The sequence below is a fragment of the Centropristis striata genome, chromosome 10, assembly GCF_030273125.1.
Source record: "Centropristis striata isolate RG_2023a ecotype Rhode Island chromosome 10, C.striata_1.0, whole genome shotgun sequence".
NCBI lineage: Eukaryota > Metazoa > Chordata > Actinopteri > Perciformes > Serranidae > Centropristis > Centropristis striata.
The window spans coordinates 15,316,603-15,333,259 of NC_081526.1; the positions used below are offsets into that span (position 1 = coordinate 15,316,603).

General features: G+C 41.0%; 1 protein-coding gene across 1 annotated transcript in view; it reads right to left on the reverse strand.

The window, feature by feature from the left end:
- si:dkey-100n23.5 overlaps window positions 1–16,216 on the reverse strand; it is a 52,310-nt gene extending 36,094 nt beyond the window's left edge. The window contains exons 1-8 of the mRNA XM_059343384.1: window positions 16,041–16,216; window positions 12,314–12,366; window positions 11,072–11,126; window positions 9,311–9,367; window positions 9,136–9,196; window positions 5,497–5,584; window positions 1,775–1,864; window positions 1,245–1,283 (exon numbers count right to left, since the gene is read on the reverse strand). Coding sequence (XP_059199367.1) covers window positions 1,245–1,283; window positions 1,775–1,864; window positions 5,497–5,584; window positions 9,136–9,196; window positions 9,311–9,367; window positions 11,072–11,126; window positions 12,314–12,366; window positions 16,041–16,133 — 536 coding nt within the window. The 5' untranslated portion in view covers window positions 16,134–16,216. The remainder of the gene's footprint in view (window positions 1–1,244; window positions 1,284–1,774; window positions 1,865–5,496; window positions 5,585–9,135; window positions 9,197–9,310; window positions 9,368–11,071; window positions 11,127–12,313; window positions 12,367–16,040) is intronic.
- Between the last annotated feature and the right edge of the window lie 441 nt (window positions 16,217–16,657).

Genomic DNA, 16,657 nt, shown 5'->3' on the forward strand with positions numbered 1-16,657 from the left:
TTATAAGCTTTCATTTGTAAGCGTAATTTCTCAGTTTTTCAGTGGCTTGTCTGACCGCGGCCCATGATACACACCGATGGGGACCTCTAAGAGCGGTGACTCAGCTAAGCTTGAGTGCTTCCAATTGCTGACTCAACCCCTGAAATTCTGCACCTCCGTCACAAAACGCTGTCCTCTGCTTTTCATTCTCCTTCCTCTTTCATCCCCTCTAACACCGTCCTCCTCCTCCGAGCCTCCCCCGCCTGCTCTGTCCTGTCTGAGCCGCTTCGCTGAACTCTGATGAAGACACACTACGGGGCGTGGGCAGAGACGAGGGCAATCTATTTCTCTCACTCTTCTCTCTCCTTCCCGTCCTGCTATGCCGCCCCTCTTTCCTTCTCCTGCTGAGTAATTCCCTGTCTCTCTAACTGTACCATGTATGTCTCCCCTCCCACCTTTTCCACTTTTCACCTTTAATACTAAAACCTCCGCTCTCCTGCGCGTTTCCCAGCAATCTGTCAGCAGGGTGTGTGTGTTTTTGAGTGTATGTGTTTTTTTCCTTGACGTGGTGCTGCCTTGGCCTCTAATCTCTTGTCTGGTTTGATGTAATTAGAGCTAATGAAGATTCCCTGATCCTCTGAGCGACTCGTCCCCCTGGGCCACGACAGCGTGGAAAACTAGAAAGAGCTGGGGAGCAGAGGAGCACTGATAAAAGAAACACAGGCTCGTTTAGCGCAGCTGATAGCTATGTGTTGTTCTGCATCTGTGTGTGTGAGTGTTTGTCTGCGTGACTCTGTCTGTGTGTGTGCATGCTTATTTGTTTAGAAAGATTGATTCCCTGCTGATGCTGCGAGCAGCAACGCGATTACCTTGGCTCATAGCGAAGTGTTGCTGCGTGCATGTGCGTGTGTGCGTGGCTAAGCGTCTGTGCCGGGGGATTGGCAGAGCCCTTGCAGACTTAGGGCCAGTTGCAGAAAGCACTAGACAGGCATAATCCTTCATAGCCGTCCTAAACACTTAAATACACAGTGTAGCAACTCCCCTAAATCTGACAAGGCAGAGGCAGACACAAGCACATCCACATGTGTGCACACATACACACACACACATCTTGGCCTTAAACCAAGAGGGAAAAAACCCTGAAGGCTCCCCTGACATGCAACCCTTCACATTTCCCCACAGAGACAGCCCTCCTTCCCCCTCCTCCTCCCCATCACCCCCAGTGGTTGGAAGCTTTGATGCCGGCACTGAAAGGGTCTACTTACATCCCAAATCTCCAGGCTACGTGATCGTCTGTGATCCAGCTGGAGGAAGAGAGAGAGGGAGAGAGAGCGATGAGGGGGTTACAAAGGAAAGGGAGAGCGTGAGCGGAAGAGAGACTTGTGTGACTGCGGAGGGGAAAAGCTGTGCAGCTGTAGCTATTAATAAGCCGAGAGTGGAAAGAGAGAGCCGAGCCGAGCCCGGAGATTAAGGCTCTGTCCCAATTCTCATTCCACCGCCTCCTCTCCTCGGCCTCTTCCCCTTTTCCTCACCCCTTTAACTACCCTCCAAACAAATAATGCTTTTCCTATTCACCACGAGGACTGGAGAGTGTGAGGGGGCGTTTTCAAAGATGTGCTGATAATTGCCAATTTTGATCACATCAAATCTTATGAGGGAAGGAGCCTGTTTGGAGCTGGAATGAGGCCAGAGCTGTGGCCCTCCTTGAAAGGAAAGACATTTAAAAGAAAATCTGCTGTGGCTTGCGGAAAAATTATAAAAACTCTGCTCTAGCTGGACGGTCGGCTGTACTCACCACCAGGCTCCTGCGGGGCCGTAGTAACCCTTTAGCAGTGGCAAAGAGGCCATGACCAGAGGCACCCCCCACGCCGTCAGATGGTAGAACCTGATAAAAGGCAGACATTTATATCATTAGAAGCACAGACACCAGGGCGCTTTGCCCCTGGGAGAAAAGAAAAAAAACCTACGACTAAATCAATTCTTTTCTTCCTTCAGTTCATTCCTTTCTTGGCGCTCACATCAGGGGTCATTTTTCAGGTGCAGACAAATGCCTATACAGCCAGAGTGGCGATTACTCATGGTAATATAACCATAATTACCCTCACTGTTGTGGAAAAGATGACTTACAGAGGATATGTCTGCATCAAAAACACAAACAGGATGCAGATTCTCTCTCAGCGGGTGACATAACTTGTAGACAAAGCTGACTAAACTGAACTTTATTGCACATATAGATGTTTTTTAAAGGAATAAGGTGAAGAAAGCTGCAGAGGCTCATACTGGCTATTCATGAGAAATGACAGGATCACTGACGGCCTTCTGAGACGTTTGAAAAATCTCAATCACCGTACTTGGCTCTGTGTGTAAATGTATGTGTGTGTCAGACAGATGAGGTGTATGCTCCAGTGTCTTGGGTGTCGGTGTGGGCGTCAATACTTTATAGAGCGTACAGCATCGCCCGGTCAATAGAGTGAAAGTCCTGCCCTGACTTGTTCCGAGTGTGGTCAATCGAGCGCTGGCGACACGGCTGACACACACTCAATCCCTCTCGACTTGTGCGGCACACACGGACACACACTTTCCCTCTCTGATTTCACTGGGGCACACTGTATCAATTCCTCTCTGCCCTCATGTGATGGACAGCAGTGTGCAAGTGTGTGGGAGGCGGTGGAGAAAGAGTGACGGCTGGTGGTTTAAATAGAGCAGAGTAGTGGGTGGGAAAGAGACATAGGGAATGTATAGATCCAGAGAGAGAGAGAGAGTTTAGATTAAACACAAGTGGGAGTGGGAGAGAGAAATGGGAAAACAAGGGAGAATAGGTAGAAAAAGGAAATGGTGGAAGCGCTAAAAGAGAAAGCAACTGAGCGAGTAACGGAGAAAGAGAGAGCAAGAGGGAGGGAGAGTGAGAAAGAGACACAGACAAAGAGAGAGAGAGTGTGTGTGGTGGGAGGAGAGATATAAATGGTGAAATCAGTGCTGCCAGTCCGTGGCGTGACGATTGGTGCAGGGAGTGGGGAGGATGGGGTGGGGGGGGCTTGTCAGGAAATCAATGTCGAGAGCTCGCAGACCCGCAGACAGGCACACACACACACACAACACACACACACACACACACACACACACACACACACACACACACACACACACACACACACACACACAGACATGCTGCAGCGCATACACCACACACTCGCAGCGCTTTGAGAGGGAGATGACGAGGTCCGGAGCTGCGCACAACATGGGCTTAATGAGGCACAGCAGGGCTGCTATGCGCTGTGTATTTCGCACACCTGCGTGCACATCCAACACACGGGCACACACACACGGGCAAGCAAGTTCATATAGAAATCTCTCTCGTCTCGAGGCTCAATCTCATTTCTCACCGCCTCACGCCATTTCTCCTTTTTTTCTCTTCCAGTTCGCCTCAATCCGTCCTTCAAACACACATAAACACACGTGCATGCACGCACGCACAAACACACTTCCCATCCTCTCTTGCATCCACTTCAATCACTGTTAGATCATCCAGCCTCCATTCTCCATCTCCTCTGGCGATTTGTTCATTCATAAACCATCACACTGTGCCGTGTGTGTGTGTGTGTGTGTGTGTGTGTGTGTGTGTGTGTGAGACTGAGAGAGGGTGGGAGGTTGGGTTAAGAGGCTGAGGGGTAATTGTGCATGCATGCAAAGCCACATACCCGCCTGCCGAAACACATACAGCTTATCTATGTGCAGTCAATACACGACAACCCCCCTGACGGCCTCTCTTCACTTCCCTCTAACCTATTAAGTTTTTTTCCTGTGTGACCAGCTCCACGCAAAAATACAGACACATCCTCCTCCCACCTCGTCCCTCTGGACCCATGAGAGGTATGCAGCTGACAAGGCTCTGAAACTAGCCGATTTTGGCCCCCTAGCCTGCCCCCTTCCCTGTGCCCATAAAAACGTCTCCTTCTGAGTTATAACACCATTATATCGTCTGGCTTATTGCTAATCAATGCAGGGAAACTCCCATGGGGAGGGAGGGAGCACCTCCCTTCACCGGCCCAACCCCTCACACACAGATGGGTAGGAGGCGTGCTCACACCTAGCACATCTACAGGATACAACCACGAACAATCGACTTCCAAAAAAACAAGAGTTGCCGCTAACTTGTTAAAGCTTTTTTTTTCCGCCCACAGAGTGCATACATTTCTTTTTTTTTTTTTTAGAATTTGTGTTTGTGTCACAAAGCTCCGCACTCGGCATGGAAAATATCTCACACACACACAAGCAAATTCACACTTGCGCTGTGGAGAGTGCTCATGGGAGTTTGAGCGACAGAAACATAGAGCCACAAAGCGTGAAGATGGGTGCACACACACGCGCACACACACACACACACACACACACACACACAAGCAAACACACAGACACACACTTAACGGCTGACACTCACTCCCTTTTCAATTAGAGCGTCGGCTGGAACAGAAAAGAAGGGGGAGGAGGAGGTGGGGGCTGTCAATGCTCTGCGGGGAGACACATGCTCTGGCAGACCAAACACAGGCGAACACACACAAACACACACACACACACGCGCAGAGGGAGATGGCCACGACATCTGAAGGAAGACACAGAGTCGGGCAGAGAGACAGAAACAACCTGCGTTGAGAAGAGCTGAAACGATCTGTCGATTAATTGATTAATGGATCATCAGAAAAACAATCTGCAGCTATTTTTAGTCATTAATTAAACATTTAAGGAATTTAAAAGCCTGTCATTCTCTGCTTGCAGCTTCTCTCACGTGGATTTGCTACTTTTCTCAGATTGAAAACCTTGTAAAAAAAATAACTTGAAAAAAAGAAACATTGGAAAAAGAGATGAATGGTTGTTGGTCGGGATCCCCAAAAGGGTAGTGAGATTATTTCTGGGGGCAAGTTAAATATATTTATATTAATGGGGAATATTATTATTATCATATTAATGAGAGTATGAGTTTGGTAGCTTTCAAGCTTTCAAATCCAGACGGTCAGGGGGAGAACAAGTCAAGAAACATACGTGCAACCTATTAAAACTGAACAAAACACAAAAAAAGTGATTGTTTACATTTTCTAGTTATTGCATTTACAATTATCACTCAGAATCCACTGTTAACACCGATGGGCAGCCCTCTTTCCCTTGTTAGGGGTCGCAAACACCAGCCTAATTAACCTAGGGTAAAAAGGTTGAGAACTACTCTATTAGAGCGTTGATCAAAAAAGTGTCATGTGCTCTGGGAAAACGGGGAAAAACAATAAAAAGGAAGGCAATCCAGGCACTCCAAAATATGAGAAAAATGAAAGCCTGTTTAATAGTGGGCAAATCATTAAAAAAGCCAACATGTTTGAATGACTTTAGGTCTTTGTCAGTGCTTGAAACAAACAGATATCACAGCATTGGCCTCATTAAAAAAATAAATATATTGAGAAAAATAATCAGCAATTCATCCATTTGATAATGGAAATAATTGTCAGCTACAGCTCTAAGTCTCCCACTCACATCTCAAATCTGTTGGTGCTGATTTCTCGGACCAGGTTCAGGTACAGGTTTAGTGTGATGAGGCAGACCCAGGCCAAGGCACTCCAGTCTGCAGAGAGACACAGACAGAAAAACAACAAGGTCAAATTACAACACAGCTCCCCCCGTCACACAGCACGCACCTGCAATTGTGTGTCCAAACCCACATGTATGCATGGGTGTGCGTGTGTGTGCGTGTGTTCCACTTTTTGATAAATGAAGGCCCATTCTGCAGTAATATGAGGGAAACCTGTGGCTTAGGGTGATGGATGAGAGGGGGGAGCTCGGAGAGAGATAATGATGAACTGTGGAAAAGCAGAGGGAGATAAGCACGAGTGGGGGCGAGAGAGGAAGAAATGAGGAGGAGAGCGGGGTGCGGGGGACGCAGGGGAGGAGGGGGGTGAGTCAAACAGAGTGGACTCGAGCGAGTGTAAAGAAACTGAAAAGAAAAGAAGAAATGAAGAAAGGGAAAGGAAGGCGAAGTCAGCAGAGTGGAAAAAATGAATATATTTTACAGAGACAAGGAAGAGAGTCTAGAAAGCTCACTTCCCTTTTTCTGCCCTTGTATTCAGACCTTTTTCCTTTGTGTGTGTGTGTGTGTGTGTGTGTGTGTGTGTGTGTGTGTGTGTGTGTGTGTGTGTGTGTGTGTGTGCGTTTCTGTTGACAGGACAGGCAGGTCTGCTCGTCACAATGAGCGATTCCCCGAGCCACATACTCAGCTTACTCAGTTTCACACAACAAACCCCCACACATGCACACAAACATACAAAAAGCACACCCCTCTACCACTCTAGCAATATTTAGAATTAGTGTGCAGTGACTAAGAAAGAAGGAGGCTGGCTGTCTGTGTCATTATCACAATAAATCACTGTCACAAAGCGTCTTACGTAACCAGACAGCAGCCGGAGCTTTGCTTTAACAGGAAAAAACGCACAGCTCAGCCTCACCACCTGTCCTGATGCTTGCCCCCGCTCCCATTTTCCTCCATTTCAAACACATTTCATAAAATTTTATTGGTCAGAGTTAAAAGCAGAGCTGGGCTCTGCGGCTCCCACTAGACTCGGCGCTTCGCAACAGAACAAAGTGCCCGCTCAGCCGGTGTTTATGTACAGCCGTTTGTCCTAAGCGTGAGGATCCTCGTGATAAACTGAGGTGACAGGCACCAACCCTGCAGCACTAACTCACTGCCCATTACCCTGTTTCCCTCTGAGTGTGTGTGTGTGTGTGTGTGTGTGTGTGTGTGTGTGTGTGTGTGTGTGTGTGTCTCCTTCTGAGAGCAATAAAACAAGCCTGCTGGAGTGTTGTATTAGCAGCAAGTCCTAACTAAGAATCTTTATGCTAATCAAGGCTGAAAGAGCTGTAATTGCAACAAATGCAACCCAGATTTTTTTAAACAACACAATCCTGCCTCATCAACCGAATCACAAAGAGATCAAGAACCTGCAGATGTCCCTGATTAACCCGAATGAAGTCCTGCACTGTCATTGGAGGGAAATCATCTCCTCATACTGGGGACAGTAATGAAACACTGAGCCGTCTGCTTTGAAGGGGGTATGCTGAATGGCTGCAATGGGCCAATAGCTGCACAGCGTGGTGCTTGACTCCCACATATTACACCACGGCATCGTTACGGGTGTGGTACTCTTGCTTTGGGTGTGTGAATAGTTTCTCCACCCTTAACAACTGGTGTGTATACAAATTGCATGCAAATATCCTCCCTTTTTGTTCTAGAACTCATGCACAGAATGAGTTGGGATAATAATGCAATAAAAGAGGACAGGCTTGTACACAGAATAAACTGTCCAAACATTAAAATGAGAGAGAGAGAGAGAGAAATACAACAGAATGCTACAAAATACAATAAAATATAAGAAAACAAGGATAAAGTTATAGGATAAAAGGATTAATGAAGAAAAAAACTAGAATTATTGCCTCGCCCCGCAAACTAATCCAGCTGCTGTTTACCTCCATGTTTGTCCAAACTCATATAATATATATCGTGAAGACATTTATATATATCAGCGCATTTTAAAGGTGGGCACCCAAGATTAGTGTTATCAATTCACAATGAAATGTTCATAATTTCCTCTTCTTTTCCTGAGTCATGACATTAAATAATGGCAAGAAAAGTGTTTTTTGTAGACTATTAAACAAAGTGAAGTTTGCCTTTAACTTTTTAGCTACACAAACTTTGTAATTCTATTCATTTAGACGTTTGAATCAGTTCATGCTGCAGTGCATGAGAGTTTGGAGGAAATTTCCTTACGTCATTCCTGAAAAATTATGTTTACAAGAATGGGATGGACGTAGATGCCGTCAAATGGTAACATAAAGCGTCCAGCCAAAACTGTCACTAGTGCAGAGCTATAAAAAAAAGCTGGACTCAAGCATTTCAGAGTTCTGGTCTGCTGATTTGGAGACACCAATTAGCTTTTTTTTTTAATTACACATATGCAAGGGTTTGGTATGCTTTTTGATCCACAGCATTGACTTAATTAGTCTCTACCTCTGGCAAGGAGGTAATGCTTTTGGTTTGTTTGTTTGTTTGTTTGTTCATCTGCAGGATTATAGATAAACTACTGAGCAGATTTTCATTAAACTTGGTGGAAGTGTGGAGCATGAGCCAAGGAACAAACCATTACATTTTGGAGTGGATACAAAACAAGGGGTGGATACAAAAAATATTTTCCACTCTCATTAACATTGCAAAATATGGTGCTTGGCAGAATAAATGGCATACATTTAAGATGTATGCCATTTATTCTGCCAAGCACCAATCTACTAGATGGTAGTAAAGTTCAATTGTGACAAAATCAACAGTTAACATGACTTGTTATTTATTTTTTGTGATATTTCTGTTTCAGATGTTGCTGGGTTTTTTTTGTTTCTTTCTTGTCTCTTTCCAATATTCCACATCTTTCTGGAAATATTTGCACCTTAAGATTATTGCTTATGTCAAAGTCTTGTCTGATGAATCGAAAGAATTGCTATAAATGAAATAAAGTGTTTAAAAAGCAGTTGTTATGGATCACACTTATAATGCAGTCGCAGCTGTAATAGCAATGTCTTTTCTCACACTAAGACGTGGCTATGAGTATGCAAATAAATAAATATCACGCAAGCAGCTGTACTCTAACACCCAAATGTGAAATGTCTGTATTAAACTCCACTTAAGTTATTTAAGAAAAATGTTTGAATTTCACGAAAACAAGCAATAATATTGCCTGTGAATACATCCAGACCTATGTAGTGGTTCCGCTTGCAGATTTGCATATCAAAGAAGTGACTGGGCTATTGGTCTTGACGGAGATCTGCAGTCTCCCAGTGCCCTTCTTGTTTAAAAACATCCTGTTATCCTTTTCAGAATCTCCCTTTCTAGCTTGTATCTCCTCCAGAAACAGCTCTCCACGTTGCATTTCAAATAAGCAGTGAAGGATGGTGTCATAAACTGGAGCAATCAGTGTCAAGGCACATTTTCTTCTCATGCCAAAAAAATGAAATGACAAAGTAATATTTTCCACTGTGATATATGAATCTTTGCTCCGTCTTTGCTGACTAACTCAACCTCTATTGCAAAAAAAAAAGGAGTGCCAGCGAGTAATTAATAAAGTTTTGTCTTACCAAAATAAGTCAGCCAGCAGGCCTGGAAGTCACAGAGTGATCCCTCCGGATGTGAATCACCCTGGGAGAGGAAGGAAGAACAGCACGGGGAGAGATTTTTTATAAACCACCAAAAAAGAAAAAAGAAAAACGTCTGCTATGTGGGTGTTTAGTGAAACAGACTCGAGTAACTCACCATGACATATGCTACACTATCGAAGAAGGCAGCTACAGTCAGGCTGAGAATCATCTTCTGTACAGTGAAAATAAGAGGAAGACATGAAGAGGGATTCTCTAACAAAACATGCCTGCTCAATATGCGAGTGCATATAGAGAGAAGGGCAAATTATAGATCAAATGATCACTGATGCGGCTGACAGCTTGGCATACGATGTCCCTGGTGACAACTCAGTGAAAATATCACAGGATGGAGGAGAGAGTCTCCTTAATTTCTTCTATATAAACTGAACTCATTGTATTTTATATGAAATAAACCAATAATATGCGTGCTGCAGAATTTTAACAGGGTAGTTGTGATGCATGCCAGCTGTCTACGGAGGTGGTTACAAAGTGTGGCCGTGGACACACACACACACACACACACACACACACACACACACACACACACACACACACACACACACACACAGCCTCTTATTAATTTGTGTCCAGCAATGACCCTGCCAAGGCTACAGAAGAAGAGGCGGGGGAGGAGGTGGAGACAGAAAAAGAAAAAAGAGAGCATTAAAGACTATTGACTGATGGATAACCTTTGTGAGGGGATGGAGGTAAGGAGAGGGTTTATGTGGTGTGAGAGGAGGTGGAGGAGGAAGAGCAGGAGGAGGTGAAGCCGCTCTGTGCGACCCAGTCCAGAGGTAATAGGATCCAACAGAGCTTCACATTAAGCTGTCATTTACTTCAGATTAGGAGGATAACATGGAGTGCCGCTAAACCTGACAGACCTGCTAGACGGGCTTCAAAAACACCTCAGCTTCGTCTGCTTCGTGAAATTGCTTCGGATAAAAGAAAACCTCGAACTAATGTTATTCAGCCTAAAGTAAATAAATGCAAACCTCTTTATTTGGAGAGGTAAAAGACAGCCGTCATTAACACAGAACAACCATGAGTCAATTAACTCCACGACTGATGAATCTGCGCATTTTAATTGGGTTCAATTAGGCCAAGATTTGACATGGCTAATTGAGCATATTTCCGGTGGCAACAAAGCAAACAGACCATAAACTAGAGCCCAAAATGTATAGGAGGATATAAGCCATCATATATAATCAGAATCTATTGGTATAGGCTTATGTGTTGTCTGATATCACCAATATAACTTTAAAAAAAAACTGAAATATAATGTAGCAAACATCACTTAAGGTGGCTTACAAATTATGTTAGATATGTTATCACTTCATTTAAATTGTTTGCAATTGACTGATACTGAAGATACAGTACTGATGTATATCAAGCAATTTATCTTATTTTTTATTTTCTAAGTTTTCATTCTAGAATGGTTTTGCAATGCATGTATAATGTATAATGTATGTATGATATTATATATTCTTTAACAAAGTTATTTGTTCCTTTGCATAGTCATGATGTCAAACAATTGGTTCACAATCCACATAGCTTTCATTCAAAGTTAAAAATCTAAGAAATCAAAACAAAGAAATCACACCACTAATTATATAATAAATATATACCTAGAGCTGAAACCAGTAGTTAGTTAAGCCGTTATCAACAGAAAAATCTATTAGTTCCACTTTATCTTTTGTGAATATTTCCTGGATTGCTTTTTTAAAAATAAAAAAAATAATGAAATAAAAAACAAGTTAGAAATAAGTCAATCAGCAGAAAGAAATAAAAAAATAAAATAAAGCAATCATAGTTGCCTGAGACCAAAACCACAAATTAGTCGACTAATCAACGAGGTGGGGGCAGTAAAAAAATTTACCTGAGCCAAAGAGTGATACCTTCGAAGCAGCCAGATCACAAACAGCATGAAAATGCTGTGGAGAGAAGAGAGACAACAGTGAGATGTTTTTCGTTACCTGCAAGGGCGACAATTTGAACAGGACAGCTAATTTGTTGCTCACACTATGATATACCGTCTTACTGCACATAAATACATCATAACATCTCCAACACTTATCCCTGCAGGCTGTGTTGGAACCTTTAACTCTAATTGCTGATATTCTTTAGCTTAAAGTAAGATTACTGACCATTTATGTAGTGCCGGTTCAGTCATAAACTAAAGTAACCTGCAGAAAACTTGCCAAAAACCGGCTCAGCGGCATTTGAAGGAGTGAAGCCCACAGCCAAACAGCAACCAACACAGCTACATTTTGGAAGATGCAGTGCATCAAAATGCCACTAGATGCCAACTCCAAAATCACAACTGATATTGCAATTAATTCTTTTAGATTATAAATGTGCTTTTTCGCCAGAAGAGATTGGAGTCCAAACATCCTAATTACCCCTGTACATTTCTAAAAAGTTCAGTTAAACTTAGCTAGCTCTGGGCCTGGCTTTGAGAAATAAATCATTCAGCTTCATTAGAAAACAACATTTTAAATGCATATCTTGCATGTAGTTACACCTGACGCTTTTTATGAACAGCACAGACTTGAATTGCTTTTACTTCACTGGACAAACATTTCTGACAAACAGGTTGTGGCAAATACAAGAATACTGGAAAACACAGCTTCTAAATTTAACATAAAGTTTAATTCACCTATGGTAGATACGGCCTCAAAAGCTGAATATTACAAGCTTTACCAAGGTAGTATTTATTACAGGTTTACTGCAGTGTTCACAGTTTGCACAGGTTAAAGGTGCCCTGTGGAGTTTTCTTGTAAACAAACAGAGTTCCGTTTACATTAAGTGTGTCCTTGAGGTCTAACGAAGTAGTCGAGTGCATTCGCTTCCCCATAAAACATCTGCAAAGCTGATTTTTATGTATTTTAAATCCACCATAAACAAAAAGAGGACTCGCTCAACAAAAAAACAGCTCTAATGTGCCGGGAGAGATCTTAAACTCCACAGGGAACCTTTAATATCACGGTTAACTCTTCCATCGCTCTGATATCCTATCTAATTATAGCTATGAACAGTTAAACTATTTGGTGGGAAATGAAAGTGAAGGTTCCAAGACAAAGTATCGTTTGAGAAAGAAATAATTTGAGGAAATATTTACCATCCTACTAAGGAGAAAGTTCCCGTGGCTCGTTTAACTGTTAAAATCACCATCTGTAAATCAGAAACAATTCATTACTATATGGCTCATATCCATGAATAATACAAACAAGAGTATAATTGACATATGCATTGCTTACTGTGCAAATTTACAGAGAAGTGCAATACAAACACAGTACTGTCATCGTTATAATCATAAGCTTAGAAATAACTGGGTGGACAAGACTGCTATTTGTTCAAGCATGTCTTTGTGTGTTTGTGTGCAAGGCAAGCATGTGTGTAATCAAAGGAAGTGTAATAAAAGTTTGCATACACTTCAGGCAACCCGAGTATGAGAAATGTGAGTAACCTCAAACATCTAAGGTGTTTATGCACGTACACCTTCACATGCATCTCACGCATTTTAATATGCTATAAAACACAGAGTGCTTTTAAATGACAGTTGAGTGGAAAAAAGAGAACCTGACACTCAACATATTTCCTGCAAAGCAACATTCAAGCTGAAGCTGATTTGAGAACAACTCAGAGAGAAACCGGAGAGGAAAGAAAAAGAGTGCAGGAATGAAAAGGACGAGAAATGTGTGCGTCAGTCCTTAAAGCTTCAGGGGAAATGAAGGGGCCCGGCAGCAGTCTTGCATGCAAAATAGAGCAGGACATGTACACACAATCAGCTGTGCAACACTCATGCTGAGCCCTTCTGCAAACAATGTCTACACCTGTTTCTGCAGGGAAGTGGCAACAAAACGACCACCTTCGATCTGTCTGAAAACATGCCGTTATGCAGGGAATGTGACTGCTTTTATTAAATGCATTGAAGTGGGTTGCAGGTTACATATAATAATTTGTTTTCAAGATTTCTGGATACACTGAAAAGAAAAGATTGGACAAAGAGAGATTTTTCTCTGAAGCCATTTACCATTTTATTACTGTTTTAATTACATTTAAATGATGGCTCCCAATACGGAACTGCAGGAGAGTTTAAAAGGCTGAGACTCTGCACTTTGTTAGAAAATGGTTTAATAAACAAATGAATACAGTGTTTTTATTATACATTACTATGAGTTAATTTGTGATTGCCGTCTATACTGCTAAAGTAAACAGAATATTAAGATGCCAATAATTGTGTTTAATTATTAATAATCATGATCAGGCAGGGCGCTATGAAGAGCTGAACTGTGCTATGACAAGTTTACATAATTTGGACGACTCTTTACCCTGTGATTATTTCTGGGTTTTTTTCTTTTTTTTGCTTCAAACATACTGAAATAATAAGCCAATTATACCAATATTGCAAATATTTTTTCTGTTGACTGACTATTTTTTAATAGACTAATTAGCTCCCAGTACTAAACTAAACTAAACATATCCTTAAAACCACAACAATTTATCAAACTATCTGCTACAATACAATTCCTTTACGCCCACTTTCTCATTAGCATGGAGCAGACTTGAATATCCTAAGATAAAATCCCAAATATAACAACTGGTATTAATCTTGGATAGTCTAGATTTATGAAGACAATATGCTTCCTTATCAGAGCAAAAGAAAACACAGATTCAACTTAAATCTGTGACAATCTGTTGCTTAACTGAAAATTGGACAATGCAGGCAACAAAACAGGATGGGAGAGAAATGGATGAATGTCTTAGTGGGTCAATGAGGGAAATCTGTATCAGGGTTTGTCAGTCAGTGCATGGGACGCTGTGATCGATCACTCGCAATTATAACTGATCGCATGTCGCATGTAATGGAGATATTTAAGCTCAAGGCAGGACAGCATAACTGCAGCATTCTAAGTTAGGTCAAAAGAGCATATGTTGACCTGAAGCCTAAAGCTGCTCCAAGCCAGGTATTTCCTAACAAGATTATTCTGAAGATAAGGTAACAAGTGAAAGGTTTACCGTCACATCTCACACAAATCCTCAGAGTTTGGACTCAATGCCACAACCACCTGAAATCTAACATGAATGTATGAAGGTCATGATGTGTACTTTTTGTGCAAGAGACTTTGCCAGAGCAGTGTTGACTCAATTCCTGGCTAGCTGCCAGTGTGTCTATGGTTGGTGTTGTTGCATTGGATTGCACTATGTTGTACGTATGGAGCAATCCCATTTTGTCCCGTGTGGACAAAATAACAGCTTACAGTGAAATGCACTCAAATAAAACATTTCAAACCATTAAACTATATTAATGATGACGCTTTTGTCCACATCAACTTACAGTAATAAGGTTCACACTTAAGTGCTTGGGAAAAGGAAATCACAGTGTATATTGGATATAGTACACATATATACAGCTATTTGATTATCGGCTTGATCTCCAATAATCAGTATATATCTCTATAAATAGAATAGCCCTATCTATGTAAGTGTATTTATGTATGTATACCATCATATATACATGATGACGATATGTATGTATATCATCATACTAGCCTACTTTATTCTCACTTTTTTCCACCTTACTATTATTGTCTCCTTATTTATCTATTTACTTTGTTATTTTTACTGCTATTATTATTTACTCCTTATAAAATACACAAACTTGCAGGAGTATGAAGAACATGGCATGTATTCAAATGTAAATTTATGTTAACTCCTGCAATAAATTATACAAAAAAACAAACAAATAAAAGTTAGTAAACTGCCAGGTCACTGAACTGTACTAAACTTTGCAGAGTATAATTTTTAGATCTTTAACTTTAGTAAAAGTAGCAATACCACTCTAAAATATAAAATTTGAATTAGATAAAAGTATAGAAGCATTACTTGCATAATGAAGTATTATACAGAATGGTCTCTGTGAGTGTGATATAACCTGCCCATGTTATATCATGATGCTACAGGATCATTATTGTTGATGCATTAACATGTCAGAAAATATTAACTGCTTTACATACAGTTGGGAGGTTTAATCTTTGTTAATGCATTGTGTGATCTGCAATCTTAATGCGCAGTAGTTAGTAAGTATATTTAAATACTCTGCAAACTAAATGTAATAAAGAAAAAAGTACATTTTCCGCAGCTTGAATGAAGGTATAAAATAAAACAGTAACATTTAAATATTCCAATAAAGTATAAGCACTTCAGTAAATGTTTTTAGTGTCTGTCTACAACGGAAGTTATTGTGCTACTGTTTTGTTGCTCTCCTTCACATTGACATCTAACCTGACACAACAGGTTTACTTATCATTTCAAGATAAGAAACTTTCTGCTTATCTTTATTCATACTATCCACTTATCACAGACTCTTTCCGCCCCCATGTCTGAGGCTCAAATCTAAAAACACGTTGATAAACATAATTTAATATAAAGCATGAGTTACAACAGATTAAATAAACTGTTAACTGTCAGGTAGGTTAGCTTTAGTTCGCTTGTCAGACACACTTGAGTAATGTTAGCTCTGCATTAGCGAGTGAGACGGTAAAGCTGACGTTAATTTTACGGGGTGTTTTACTTAGCTGCAACAGTTTTAACGTTGCTAATAATCAGTAGGCTAATTAATAAGGCTAGTTAGCATGTAAGATGAACAGCATCAGTTATAAGCTTACAGTTTAGCACTGGGTACCATGCCATGCAAGTGTCAGGCCCCCATTCACCAACTCATCAATCAACCAACAAATCAATCAGGTCGAGTAAAAATCAGTCAGACGTTATGAAGCTAACTAATTAGCTAATTAGCTTTAAAAAGGAAGCTAAATTGAGTTAGAGTTACGTTGGTTACTTACGCATCGATAGTCTTCTGAATCTGTGTTAAAAAATACGCAACGTGACTCGTTACTCGTTGGCTTTGGGGTTTGATTCTCCATTTTTAGTGACATTACTATTATTTTTAGTAAGATTATTTCGCTTCAATTTGTTTTTGTTTTGCTGGAGCTTTTTCGAGTACTTCCGGTTTCTACGGTGCGCTCAAAAGGACAAAAAGCAGACGAGCAAAGTCGAAGGGACAAAAGTTGGTTAAGAATTTCACTTGCACATGCATATTTAAACTATCAAAGCATCTTAGCTACATTTCAATTAAATTAAAATAACAAAGGATTACTTAAGATGTTGGGAATTCCCATCCCATATTTGTAAGGTGTTTTAGGAGGATTTTACCATATCACGTATTAGTGAAACTGAAAACATAAACAAATGATATCATTTTGTTTGATGGTTTTGCACATTACCATACCACTCTCTTTTGCACTACCCTCAATCCCAAAGTTACTTCAGGTATATATTTGTATAAATATTTGTATGAAAGTGTAAACAATTTAAATAGTTTTTTTTAATTTTATTGCATTCTATTCTAATTTAAATCTTTGTATAAATGTGTAGCATGAATGGGACTACCCATTACATT